A 12685-nucleotide genomic window follows, 5' to 3' on the forward strand; every position below is an offset into this window, starting at 1 on the left:
TTAAGACCACGAGAGTTAACTAAATTGTCATTCTTTTTACCTGTGTTACAACTTGTTACTAAAAAAATAGAACTTGGTATTCAATAATGATTTTAATCTAATCTACACACCAGTTTTTTCAATACATTTGATGGCTTGCTTCTTTCATACACTGCTGGTTCATGTTTTTTGGAGAAGAGCATAAGCATCTCAAACTTTTCGTCTTTGGTGCTGATCCATTAAACAAGTAATCAATGTTCAGTGAAAACTCCTGTTTGACTATTCCAGATCCAGTCTGTATGTTTTGGCTTACTACAATCAATTCAGTGCAGTACATGGGTTTTGACTGTACTTTAGCTGACGGGAAACCCATTTTTGTAAGGGTTGTTTCCATGGAACACTCTGTGGATGCAACAGACTCCAATATTCCTCTCTTTCTTTACGTTCCCTCAGAACTGGACAAGCTAAGCTAGCTAAAACATCAGTCCCAGTACTAATGGAAGGATTATAAGATTCCTCTTGCTCAAAGGCTGAGTTCAGATGAGATACAAAAACATGTTTTCACATTAAGCCTGCCCATAAACTGTGGTCTATTTGGGACCAACATACCAGGATCTACAACAGTTTGAAGCTGGTTTGTAAGCCACCATTTGTATTAACTGTGGTTTGCCATTATATCTGAATTTACAGACCATTGGCAAACCGGTTAAGAAAGACCATTGTTCCATCTTTAAAAGTCTATTGGACCATGGATGTGGGAGCAAACTTATGAATTTATGAAACTGAATGCTGAGCACATGGGGACCATAAGCAGTCAGACAAGCAGCCCTAAATCATGGTTTGCCAGTTGTGCATATGGAAGCACAGGTTTTGGATGGGTAACTAAAGCCTGAGAACCTCTTCTCTGCTAAATACAATGACCATATCAAAATCTTTTAGTCATTTTAGAGGAATGCTGTATTTTCAAATATGCTTGTGAGCTCCCCCTAGGCATCTGGGTGGCCATCAGGAGAACAGGATGTTGGACTAGATGAGCCTTTTGTCTAATCCAGCAGGGATCTTCTTGCGTTCTTATTTAATGCACTGCAAAACATCCATTATGGATCCCCAGTGCTGTAATAGATCACCTCTGACCTTGAAATATAGCAAAAAACATTAAATATAAGTATAATACAAGCATTGCCAAAGGTCTCAAGAAATTTCTGGATGCGTAACTTTCTTAATATTTGTTGTCAACATTATCAGAAGAACAAAATATACAAAGCAAATTGCATTACATCTATGAAACCCACAAGAATGATTATGTTCTTTAATGATATACTCATATTTGCTCCTAATTTAGGAAGCCCTTTAAAACAGCTGGCAATGTTAATTTAAATTGTCTTGAATTTTCTCTCAAAGAAAGTACAGGTATTAAAGTTGCCCTTGGGAAAATGTACAGGATTTATATGGCTGTACCACATTTGGCCTTCTGCTCTGAAGGTGTAATCTTGTCCCTGACTCATTGTCAGTGGACTCTTGTGTTTCATTATTTGCTAAGAGGTTGTCCCCTGATGATTTCCGCTACAATGGCTGACAGGTCAGGTGGATGGCACTGTCCCTCCCCTCAGGCTGCCTTCTAGATGAACCAATGGGGATGCCCATGATTCTATGAGTATTAAGCAGTAGGATTCAGACCAATCAACCTCAGTAACCACTTGGTACAGTGCAAATTATTTTAAACCTACTAAATAATAATGCTGCAACTTGAAATATGATTTTTTTAAAAATTCCTCAATTTTTAAAAAGTTTATTTTTCAATTATAATTTTTGGATAGCCAAGCAGCTTTATAGAGAAAGCACAGAAGTGTTTATCTGGCACTTTTGGATAGTACATAATAACCTTTGTCTGACCTTTCTAAAACACACATTCAGTCCACTTGCTTGGTCCATATTCCACATTACATGAGCCTATATACACCATATATACAGTCAGTGAAACTATCTTCTTAGCTACTTTGGGGTTTTGTTTTGTTTTTCCAAAGATGTCCTCTAGTCTATCTTTGCTAAACAGAATCCACAATACACACCATAACTAGAGAAGATACTGCAGTGAAATGAGGAGTACTTCAGCAGGACAATTGATGGCATGCAGGTTAAAGAAAAAGTAAAGCTTCACAAAAAAATTTCCTTAAAAAAAAAATCTGAATAATCAAGGCGCTAGCAAAAAGAAGGGGCTGTTCATTGTTCCTGTAAAAAAGGCACTTGGAGTGGGGACTGGAACCAGAAGAATTGCAGCTGACTTTAAAATTCAGTTTGGCTTAATAAAAAAAAAGGCTCTTCAAAATACCAAGAAGTTCTACTCAGGCTTTGTGTAGATAAAATTCAGTTGCTGAGCAGACTATCATAAGGACATAAAACGTTTTATGACTACCTTGTAAGAAAAGCATAGTTTATAAGCAAAAAAGGTTACTAAAAAGCAGCAATGCATAGCCTTCCTTTAAGATAATGCATATCGGTAGACGTCAAGTGTTGAACTTTAACAAAAGATACCCTTTCAGTAGCATCATCATGATACAAGTGAATTAAGAAAACATAACGAAGTTTCACATAGATCCCTTTCCAGGGGAATCTGAGGTCATAATCTGCCATACCACATGCCAACCTGTTCAAATGTCCTTGATGGCTGATGTCAAGTAAATGGAATCATAGTCATGCTCTTACAAGCTCTCTAATAGGAAGTGTTCCTTGTGTAGCTTTTTCAGAGCAACTATATGAATTTGCACAGTAATTCTTTGAGTGTACTTTCTCTGTTGTCCCACCGGAGGAATACTTCTCCCCCCTCTCCTTTTTTCCTCCCCCCATCCCCTCTACAGACAAACTGAGAACATCTGCCGACAAAATATTTGGCAATTTTATATTCCTGCGAGGGGGAAGAGATGAATGTACTGCAGCTCATTTTAGATTGAAAGCCATTAGTGGTCTTTCCTCTCTCTTTTGCCAAGGACTCTTTTTATCTTCACCTTGGTCATCATCATCATCATCGTCGTCGTCATCTTCATCATCTTCAGCTTCATTATGGACAGTTGTTCCATGCTCTGGACTTGTTAAAGGCTCTGGTGAACTTTCCACAGTTCTTTTTAGCGTTTCTTCCTGCAGGCTAGGCAACTGGCCCGCTGTCCTTCTGCTTCCTGTGTCCAACAGACATCTTAGAGTACTGTCTTCTGGGCTGCAAACAGCAGTTCCACATTCACTGCCACTTTGGTCCATATCATCCAAATATACAAGCTGTGTGTAAGCTGTGCTGTCTGGGACCTTCTGCTCTTTTTGCGGATGTACCTGAACTTGCTGGTGGGTTTGGTGCAGAGACAAATGATCTCCCCTTCCCTTTCGGGCAGATTTTGGCTCATTCATGTCAACCCCAGAATCCAAGCTGGCATCGTTGCTTCCATTTCTCCCAGCTCTTTGAAGATCAATGTACGAATGTCTAACGTGAGCATTGGAACGCCCGTCTAGAGAAACAAACCATGCCCGAGGATGAGGTAAAGGCTTGCCTCCTCCTAATTCCATTAGAGCTTTCTCTGTAAGAAGCTGCACTTCACTATTCATTTGTGCCAAAGAGGAGTTGTTGAGTGATGCTGGAATGGAAACCGATTCGGACATAGAAACATTCTGTGCGCTCCATTCGCTTGCACCAGCTTCCTGCAAATGTTGTTGAGATATTGCTTGAGCAGCCAACTGTTGGGGCTGCATCTGTTGCTGGGAGTGTGGGAAAAGCTGTGAATGAGGGCTTGACAGTTCTGCCTGGAGTCTTTCTATGTCAATTTGCTGATCGGTGGGAACAACCAAAGGTTGGCTAATGTAAGGATGCTCCCCAGGAAGCTTCATATAATGGCCTGGAATGACCAGTGTAGGCAATACTTTTCTGTAAACACTGTCATTAACCTGATCAACAGAATTACAGCAGACCAGCTGACCTGGCCGAGGGAAAGAAGTGGGTCTCTCAAGATGGTCAACAGAGCGAGACATCATACATTCAGTGGGCCTGCAGTCTAGCAGTTCTGTTTCGGGTGCTGAAGGGATGGGGTACAGTTGCTCCTGAATATTATATTTATTACCTGTACAAATATGATTCATAGACGCCTGCTCTTGCTTTTCAAATAAAGGTCGTGTCAACATTGCACTGTAACTTCGCCTGTGATCTTCCTTGTCCGGGGAGTCATATCCTTCTGATGTTTCCATAGATTTCCTAGGGTTTCCAGGAAAACTATCTACTGATTTAAGGTAGTCTTTTCGCAGAGTGTCACTAGAGGCCATGTTCTCTAGAGACATACGGCTCTGATCCTTCTCCTTATGGGAAAGCAATTCTTCTCGGGAACTAAATTCCTGTGAGGTGCTGTATGTATGTTTGAGCATGGGAGTGCGCATATCTGCTTCTCCACCTGAACATACTTTCTCCATGCGGACAGCCCCCATCAGCTCCTTCTGGCCTGAGGATTCTGTGTGCCCGTTGCTGGCAACTGACAACCCTCCAGGAAATTCTGACTCTCGTCGTGAAAATATCAAATTAAGATGGGACATAGAGGTTGATTGATCCTTCTTTGAACCATTAAGCGTTGAGGACAACTGCAGTTTCTTATGACGTGGTTTCAAACACTTTCTCCTATCATAAAAAAGGGAACAAAAATAGTCAACACCTGCATCAAAATATCGCTGTTTATCCTCACACCTTGCTCTTATTCAGGGTCCCAACAAGCCAGCTATGCTCTCTGCCAGGATGCCCTCTCACATAAGACTGTGCAAGATGAATGTGGCCAGTATCTCATTCATGCTTGCGTGTTTTTTTGGGGGGGGGGGGTTACTGATATAAAGATCTATTTTGTGTTCATCACCTGAACTCCTTCTCCATGTGATTCCTCTGAGGGAGGTGTGGAGAATGAGAACATGAGAATAGGCCTTCTTAGTGGAGGCTCCTTGTTTGTGCAGTGCTTGTGCCAGGAAGGCATGCCCAGCACCATCATTGTTTGTTTTTAGGTGTCAGGCAAAACCATTTTTATTCACCTCAGCTATTGGCCCTTAATTTGGCAGGTATGTTTGTGGCCTCTTTTTGTGCTCATCTTCTTAGTAGGGTGGGTTGACTTGGTATATGATGAGCATTTCAGGTAATTATTTTATTCTTATAATTAGTTTTAATGTTTGTTTTTACATTATAAGTCACTTTTGTGTAGCTAATATAAAATAATAATATTTCTAAATATCTGTGCTGCCTTTCCAGCTCCAAAAAGTCCCCCTAGAATCAATCAACTAGTTCTCCTTTCATTAATTTCATATATTAAAAGAAAAATGAGATTTCCTTTAACATACATCCATTCAAAGAGGTTGCTTAGGTACACTGGGTTGGATCCGAATGGCGCCCTTCTGGATATGGAAGCTGTCTGTCCTCCACTCACAGAAGGGTAGCAGTTCACTTTAGAACCTACTTCTGGCCACAACGTACAAAGTAAAAGGTTTCAAAACACGTGGAAGCCTCCGCAAGCAAAGGAGGCTTCCCCACTGTGCACAAAGTCACTGGGCAGCACGCAGAGGATGGCAGCAATGAGGACAGGGATGGAGCTACTGTGCTTCTTCACACTCTCCCCTCTCCACATGTTGACTTAAGTCATATTCAGAATGCCTGAACAGGGCTAATAAAAGGAAATCCAAATCCAAAGATGTTCTTCCACTTGACTATTATGGCAGCTATTTATACCTATCAGAGCACCAACTGCAAGCATTTGCAGAAAAACGCTATTTTCCTGCCACTCATCAGTTCTTTGAAGCTAACCCATTATGCTGACAAAATGAAATTATCAAAAAGAGATATTTTACCTGCAATAGTACAAAAGGAGACACAATAAAACAAGAAGTATCAGAGACATCCCTCCTAGAATGGCCAAAAGAAACACTGTGTGGTAAGTGCTTATGTCGTGGGTTACAACAGGACCTAGAAGAGAAAATGTTGAAAAGGCTGACAAAAACCAATTTAACCATTTCCCTCCCCTTACATATTAGACAGGCACCATCTCTGTTATCTTTTCAGTGCCTACTGAAGACCTTTCTCTTTGAACAAGCCTTATCCCAATCTGCGTCTGTGTTAGAATTGCTTTTTTAATTGTTTTTTAAGCTATTTTTTTAAAAAAATTTTTTAAAATGTGTTGTTTCAATATGTTTTAAAGTCTTTTGTTTTTAAGATGTTTGAAAGTGCTTTTAGTGTTTTTGCTTGCTGCCCTGGGCTCCTTCTGGGAGGAAGGGCGGGATATAAATTTAATTATTAATCAATCAATCAATCAATTAATCAATAATAATAATAATAAATAATTCAGAGCCTTCCAATTACTTTTTCATTATATGTTTAAGACACAGGCTGGCTCCAGGTCTGAGTGACCCTTGGAGGTGTCCCCTGCAGGCTTTTCTGCTGGCAGCAGCAGTGATACATTCTGCCTACCATTTATATTTCCCACAATGTCCCCAAGTGGCACTAAGTTGGGAGCATTGTGGGCAAGGCCAGTGCCAGGGGGTGGCCAGGTCAGGCCCTGGCCAAGGGCCCCTGTGGCCCAGAGGGGCCCCTCCTTAGGATGGGAGGGTAGTGCTCCTGTGATCCATGGCAGCGTCAGCTCCCAACCCTGCTGTGGATTGCAGAGAGAGAGCTCCCAGGCATCTCTCCCCCAATACAATCAGTGTGGGCTTCAATAAGCCTGCATGCACACCCACCTCCCTCTCCCATCCCTGTGAATGATGTTTGTGCTGTGCACGCATGCGCACATCATTTACAGGGATGATAGAAGTGGGGGGGGATGCGCGGCCGGGTTTATTTGCCCCATGCTGCCTGTACAGAGGTGTTGAGCTACGGCTCCGTGGGCCCAGGGCAGGCTGGTGCTCAAGGGCCCAGGCATGCCTGGTGCTAGCCCTGATTGTGGGCAATTAAAATGGTGAGTGGTTTGCAGACTCAACTATCCAGCATAGTGGGTGCAGGGCTAACATCAGACATGGGCCCCGTCATGATAATGGAGCTCCAGCAGCTGCCTGAGAATGTCAAGTGCTGGTGCCAGCCCTGTTGAGACTAGACTGATGCAACTAGCAATCCAAGAAACCAAACAGTCCACCAGTCATATACTGTATTTCAGTAAGGGCTTGATAACCTCTTGTTTTGGCTGCCTGTCTGGGACTGCAAAAAAGTAAAAATAAGAAACAAAAAAAGTGAAGACTGTCAAATATATGCCAGGCTCCCAAACATAGCAACTGGGCTCCATTCAGCTTCATAGCTCACAAGTTGCACAGGTCTGATTTAGCGGTTTTTACAACATGTATACACTGAGGCTTGGTCTACACTTAATGCTGAATGAGGTGGTAAAATGGGCAGTGTAACTACAGACTGTAGGCTGGGAATGCCACATTTGAATCCTCCCTTGTGGGGGCAGGGGTAACCCCTTTATTTAAAACCCAGGATTAGCACATCATGGAAAAGAGCACAAGTCAAACCCTCTCTCAGTTGTGCTAGTTTTCTTCTTGCAGGAGTTTTTCATGTAAGGGACCAACCAACCAACCACCTGAAGTCTGACATAGTATACAATCCATTTCACCACCTCATCCTGTGACTACAACAGCGCTGGTCACCCACTTCTGCCATGATTATGCAACAATTCCTGCAGCTACAGGGATAAGTCACTGTTCTTTAGTCAGCAAGAAAATTTCCACTCGCATTTCTAGGACAGGAAGGTCAAAATGCATGGGCTTGTGGTAGCTTTTCTAAAACACACCCTATGTTCTACAGTAAGGACATAATATGGAGATTACCCTGTAGCTATGAGGGAGTTTTAATACACAGATCTGGAAATGCATGTGTTAAGTGATCAAAATGACCGCAGCGCAGGAAACATTTTTTAAAGCAACAATATTCCCAGTTCTTTGATAATGTCTACCATCAGATGGATCCTGACAACATTTAAGAACGCACTGATGCTATTGTGAAATACATAGACCTTTTAATAGTATGTTTTGCAGTTATTTCTGGAATGAAGAAAAGAGAACTCTATTTCACCTGGATTCGTGGGGGACATGGCTGCAACCCAGTATCCTAGCTGTGGGGCAATATATGTCCAGGTCATCTCATTTCCTTCTTGTTCTACGATGCCCAGACTGCTTTTCAACCATGTTCCTATAAAATAGGAATTCAATACAAGTAAGGCTTAAAAAGTAAGATTTTATTCAGAAGCAATCTTTTTAAAAGACCTTTTTTGAGATGTTTTTTGCTTCGTTTAGAATAGGAGACACACCCACACACCAAGGCTGTAGCCTTACGTACCTTTAACTGACAGTAAGACGCAATGAAAACAAGTGTGACTTACTTCTGAGTAGGTACACTCAGATTGCTGTATTAATGTTCCTCCATGTTTTGGAGTTCCATTTTATCAGTAATATTTCTTCCAGTGAATTGCATGCATTGTACCACTAACATATGAGTAAAGCAGTAAGCTTTTAGTAATGGTGTGTGCCACTGTGTTTTTTTTAAAATAAATGTCTATATGACCATTATAATGCAAATCAATTATAGTAACTTTCAGCTGAGTTTTAAATGAATGCAAGTAGTTCTACCACCAGTGGGCGCCAAAATTAACAAATAAAGAGGGAAACAGAAAAAAAAACCCTGGAGATTCAGTGTGCCAACTCCTGGTCTCATATATATATGAGGAGATCTTATCAGCGTTCAGTGAGGAGCTGGGGACAGGTTGGCTTTCCATTTCCAAGTAACTCAAATATTCCTGGTTTTGTTGATGGTAATGTTAATTCAGCCAAGATATAATTGCAGCACAGGATACAATTCTTAAGATCAGAATTGTATCCTGTGCTGCAATTGTATCTTGGCTGAATTAACATTACCATCAACAAAACCAGGAATATTTGAGTTACTTGGAAATGGAAAGCCAACCTGTCCCCAGCTCCTCACTGAACGCTGATAAGATATCCTGGACAACCAAACGGAATGATTAATTTTAGAGACCTGGCAAAATCTGCTTTTATAGCAGGACAGATATTCAGCCCAGGGTGGCGGGAGAGAGAGACACTTTCATCTGCCCTGACTCATGTTACACTTCACTAACACAAAGTAAAATACTTCCAATGCCTCTTTAAAAGTTCTTTGTTGCTGCTGCTGAGTGAGTTTTCTCCTTCAACAATACAGCCATCAAAGCAGCACACTGAGGCTACGCTGGGTGGAGATCACCCTGCGTTTGCCAACAAAAGGAAATGCTGAAGTGGTAGAGGAAGAAGGGTGCCAACAAAAGATTCTACGGCATCGGGCTAGACTGTCTTCCTGCATGTACAATACTCATTTACTTCACCCACCTGCTTTGGACTGCCCACGGTAAACAGCCCTCAAATCACAAAGCACTCCTGGTGAGGGCAGGGCTTTCTCCGTATGAGAGGGATAGGGGGAGGACGGTGGCCCTACAGCTGTTGGACTCCAACTCCCATCAAGCCTGACCACTGGCCATGTGGGCTTGGGCTCATGGCAGCTGGAGTCCAAGAACCCTTCAAAAATAGATGCAAGCTTTCCTGTAGGAATGGATGTGTGTCAATTTCAGTTTCTCTCAATTGCTCATTTTCCCACAGTTGATTCCGACTTATGACGACTCTGAATAGAGTTTTCATGGTAAGCGGTATTCAGAGGGGGTTTACCATTGCCTTCCTCTGAGGCTGAGAGGCAGTGACTGGCCCAAGGTCACCCAGTGAGCTTCATGGCTATGTGAGGATTCGAACCCTGGTCTCCCAGGTCGTAGTCCAACACCTTAACCACTACAGTTTATCATTTCCAAATCAATTTGAAATTTTTTAATAAACAAGTCCTCCTGAAAATTCAGCAGCATTTTAGTGGGAATTTCTCCTAATATACACATCCTTGTGTGCTATTTTGCCTAATATACACATTTTTATTTTTGGCAAAGCAGTTTTCCTTTATGAAACAGATATTTTCCTATGCTACTTTGAAGAATATATGTATTTTAATGCACACTTTACCCAGTATAGGGATGAGGAACCTTTTTGGCTCCAAGGGCCAGATCCTTATCAGGACTGGCCTCATCGGCCAAATTTGACAAGTGGGCGGGCCACCAGCCCACCTGTCAAAATCCTTTGGCAGGGGGTTCCCAAGCACCTGAGAGCCAGCTGGATGTCAGGCGCTTAAGAACTGCAGAACAAGGAGCATTGCTAGCCCTTATGTTCAATGCTTTGGGAAGCACTGGTCATAGGACTGGCAACCTGTTTATTTCTCCCCTCTTCCCACCCCCCCACCCCCCACCCCCCAAGGCACATGTAGCCAAACTGAGCAGAACTTAAATTCATGCAGGCTTCAAGAAGCCTTTTAAAATGCGGGCTTCAAGAACTGCTATCTTTCTCCCCAACCCCCCCAGGGAAACTGGAGATTCAGGGAAGGCGCCGAGCTGGGGAAGGGGACAAAAGAAGATGAGGACAACTGCTGAGGTGCTGCACTGCATTCTCCTCCTCCTGCCACCATGGGTCTGTTCTGTTCAGCCTTTTCTCCTTTGCCCACTTCTCTGTGAGGCAACACCACTTCACCTCACTCTTCCCCCCTCCACTCTTCTTTGCTTTCCCTCCTCATCCCCACCCTTTGCGTTCTCTCCCCCCCCCCGCTGCTATTTCTCTGGCTGTTGTGAGTCTGCGTGGGGCTGTTTGAAAGCCCTTCATTTCATCGAGATTCCAGTGCAAAATCCCTCCTGAATCAGGAAGAAGTTTGCATTGGAATCCCCTGCTAAATGAAGGGGGGAGGACCCTTCTTTTTAGCAAGGGATTCCATGCAACCCCACCTCCCCAATCAGGAAGGGGCTTGTACAGAATCCTGCCTAACTGAGCAGAATTTAACCGTTGCTTATCAGCTGGTGGGGATTATATTTTGCTGCCTTGGCTGCACAAGCCTCAGCCCTGCTGTGAAGAGGCACGCACAGCTAATGCAGGATTTCACTCTGACAGCTGATGGGCGGGTAGGCATGCTTTGGGGGAAATAGCCTTGTGGGCCAAATTAGACCCCCTGGTGGCCAAGACTGGCCCGCAAGCTGGAGGTTCCCCACCTCTACCCAAGTATATGCATTTTTGTACACTTAGCTCGTAAAGGGCACGTTTTGAAGGATGGCTGTGTTTCAGTTTGCATGTTGTTTCAGTGTGAATTGGACAGGTTTGCCTGTAAATGTAAACTGAATCGGATTTCTCCCCCATACCTACTTGCCTGGCACACCGTTCCAGAGCAGCCTCTATCTTCTTTAACTATCTCTGTTGGATGCATCAAGGAGGAGACTGCCCTAGATGGCAAGCAATTTCCTCCCAGTTCCCAGTCAGCCCCATAATCAGTCACCCCAATTAAATCTCTACAGTTCCTGCAGGGAGCTGCCTCCTGCCAAAATCCTAAGATGGAATCTTTTATCGTCACCATGTTTATTTCAACATGTGCCAGAAAAGGGGGCCAAAGTATAAATAGAAGAATACAGTGAGGGGAAGGACTATTTATTTAATTTGTAAAAAAAAAACCTATAAATCTCCGCCTGACAGTTTTGCTTGAACTCACATGCAGCTCTGGTCACTTTAGCATCACAACAACAAAAAATCACTCGAAATATACATTTTCACTCACATAGGCAATGGAACTCTTACTTTTCTTTTTAGCTATAATTTTCCATGGAACAATAGCAGCTGGTTTTTATAGGCCAATATCAATGATCATTTGGCTTCAGCAAAACCCAGATGAGATAATGCTTTTTGATTCTGCTCCAAACATACGCTATCAATATTACACTTTTTTTTTAAGTGATGTATTGTTTGTGACAGGACAGGGTTAGCAGGTAATATCCAACTGGTTTCCAAGAAGGAAACTTGCCTACCCAGGCATGTAATTGTATTAGGTTTATCACTATTTTAAAATGGTTGATTTTATTTACATTTGTATTAATTTGTTTAATAATATTTGCTTTTACCTTTTTTAAAATGAAATTTCTAGATTTTTCTTTGAAAACTGCTTACAGGTCCTGTGCTGAGTAAGTGGCATACGAATTTCATTAAATAAATAAGTAAAGAAGGAAATCTACTCTTCCAGGCTGGGGAGTGGGGAAGAGTTAGTGAGCCAAGGGACATTTGTGACATAAAAAGTTACAGAATTTCAGCAGGAAGTTACAGGGCATGCACTGACTAGAAATGAAGCAGTATGTTTGCCCCTAAACTTTTGCAGGGACAAACAGTATGGAAAGCGGGGTCACATATAACTGCCCTGATACACAAATCATCATGAATGTGTAACAGAAAGGATGTCTGGAGGGGCTGTAGGTCTACATTTAATGACCAGGAATGAGAAGATGGGCAAAATAACACTGGAATGCAGGAGTAGGAGGAGATGAATTTTACAGAGACCTGCTTGAGATGTCCACTTACTGGCATGGCTACTCTGTTCCTTGGGTTACTCCCACACTGGTGAGAAAACAGCTAAATTTTTTAGCTTTTATGTCATGGTTAACAAACCTACTGGGCTGAGCCCAATACTTATTATAATCAGAAGCAGGTCTCTGGATAAGGTGATATTCAAAACCTGCATGGTGGGATTATGTTCCTAATTCTGTCTTCCAACCCCAAGCAGCGGATTTACATGAAACAAATCTATTTGCCTATTTGAATTTCACCTGGTTTTGCCTGC

General features: G+C 42.4%; 1 protein-coding gene across 7 annotated transcripts in view; it reads right to left on the reverse strand.

The window, feature by feature from the left end:
- Window positions 1-53: 53 nt before the first annotated feature.
- Window positions 54-12685, reverse strand: part of FAM171A1 (family with sequence similarity 171 member A1) — a 102966-nt gene continuing 90334 nt past the window's right edge. For 4 of the 7 annotated variants that reach the window (XM_061587758.1, XM_061587756.1, XM_061587757.1 and 1 more), the window contains 3 exons: window positions 8036-8152; window positions 5827-5941; window positions 55-4621 (listed from right to left, as the gene is read on the reverse strand). In XM_061587758.1, coding sequence (XP_061443742.1) covers window positions 2914-4621; window positions 5827-5941; window positions 8036-8152 — 1940 coding nt within the window. In that variant the 3' untranslated portion in view covers window positions 55-2913. Of the gene's footprint in view, window positions 4622-5826; window positions 5942-8035; window positions 8153-12685 lie in introns of all 7 variants that reach the window. The other 3 variants (XM_061587753.1, XM_061587759.1, XM_061587754.1) reach the window with 2 other exon arrangements.

Source organism: Rhineura floridana, chromosome 10 (assembly GCF_030035675.1).
Source record: "Rhineura floridana isolate rRhiFlo1 chromosome 10, rRhiFlo1.hap2, whole genome shotgun sequence".
Taxonomy (NCBI): domain Eukaryota; kingdom Metazoa; phylum Chordata; class Lepidosauria; order Squamata; family Rhineuridae; genus Rhineura; species Rhineura floridana.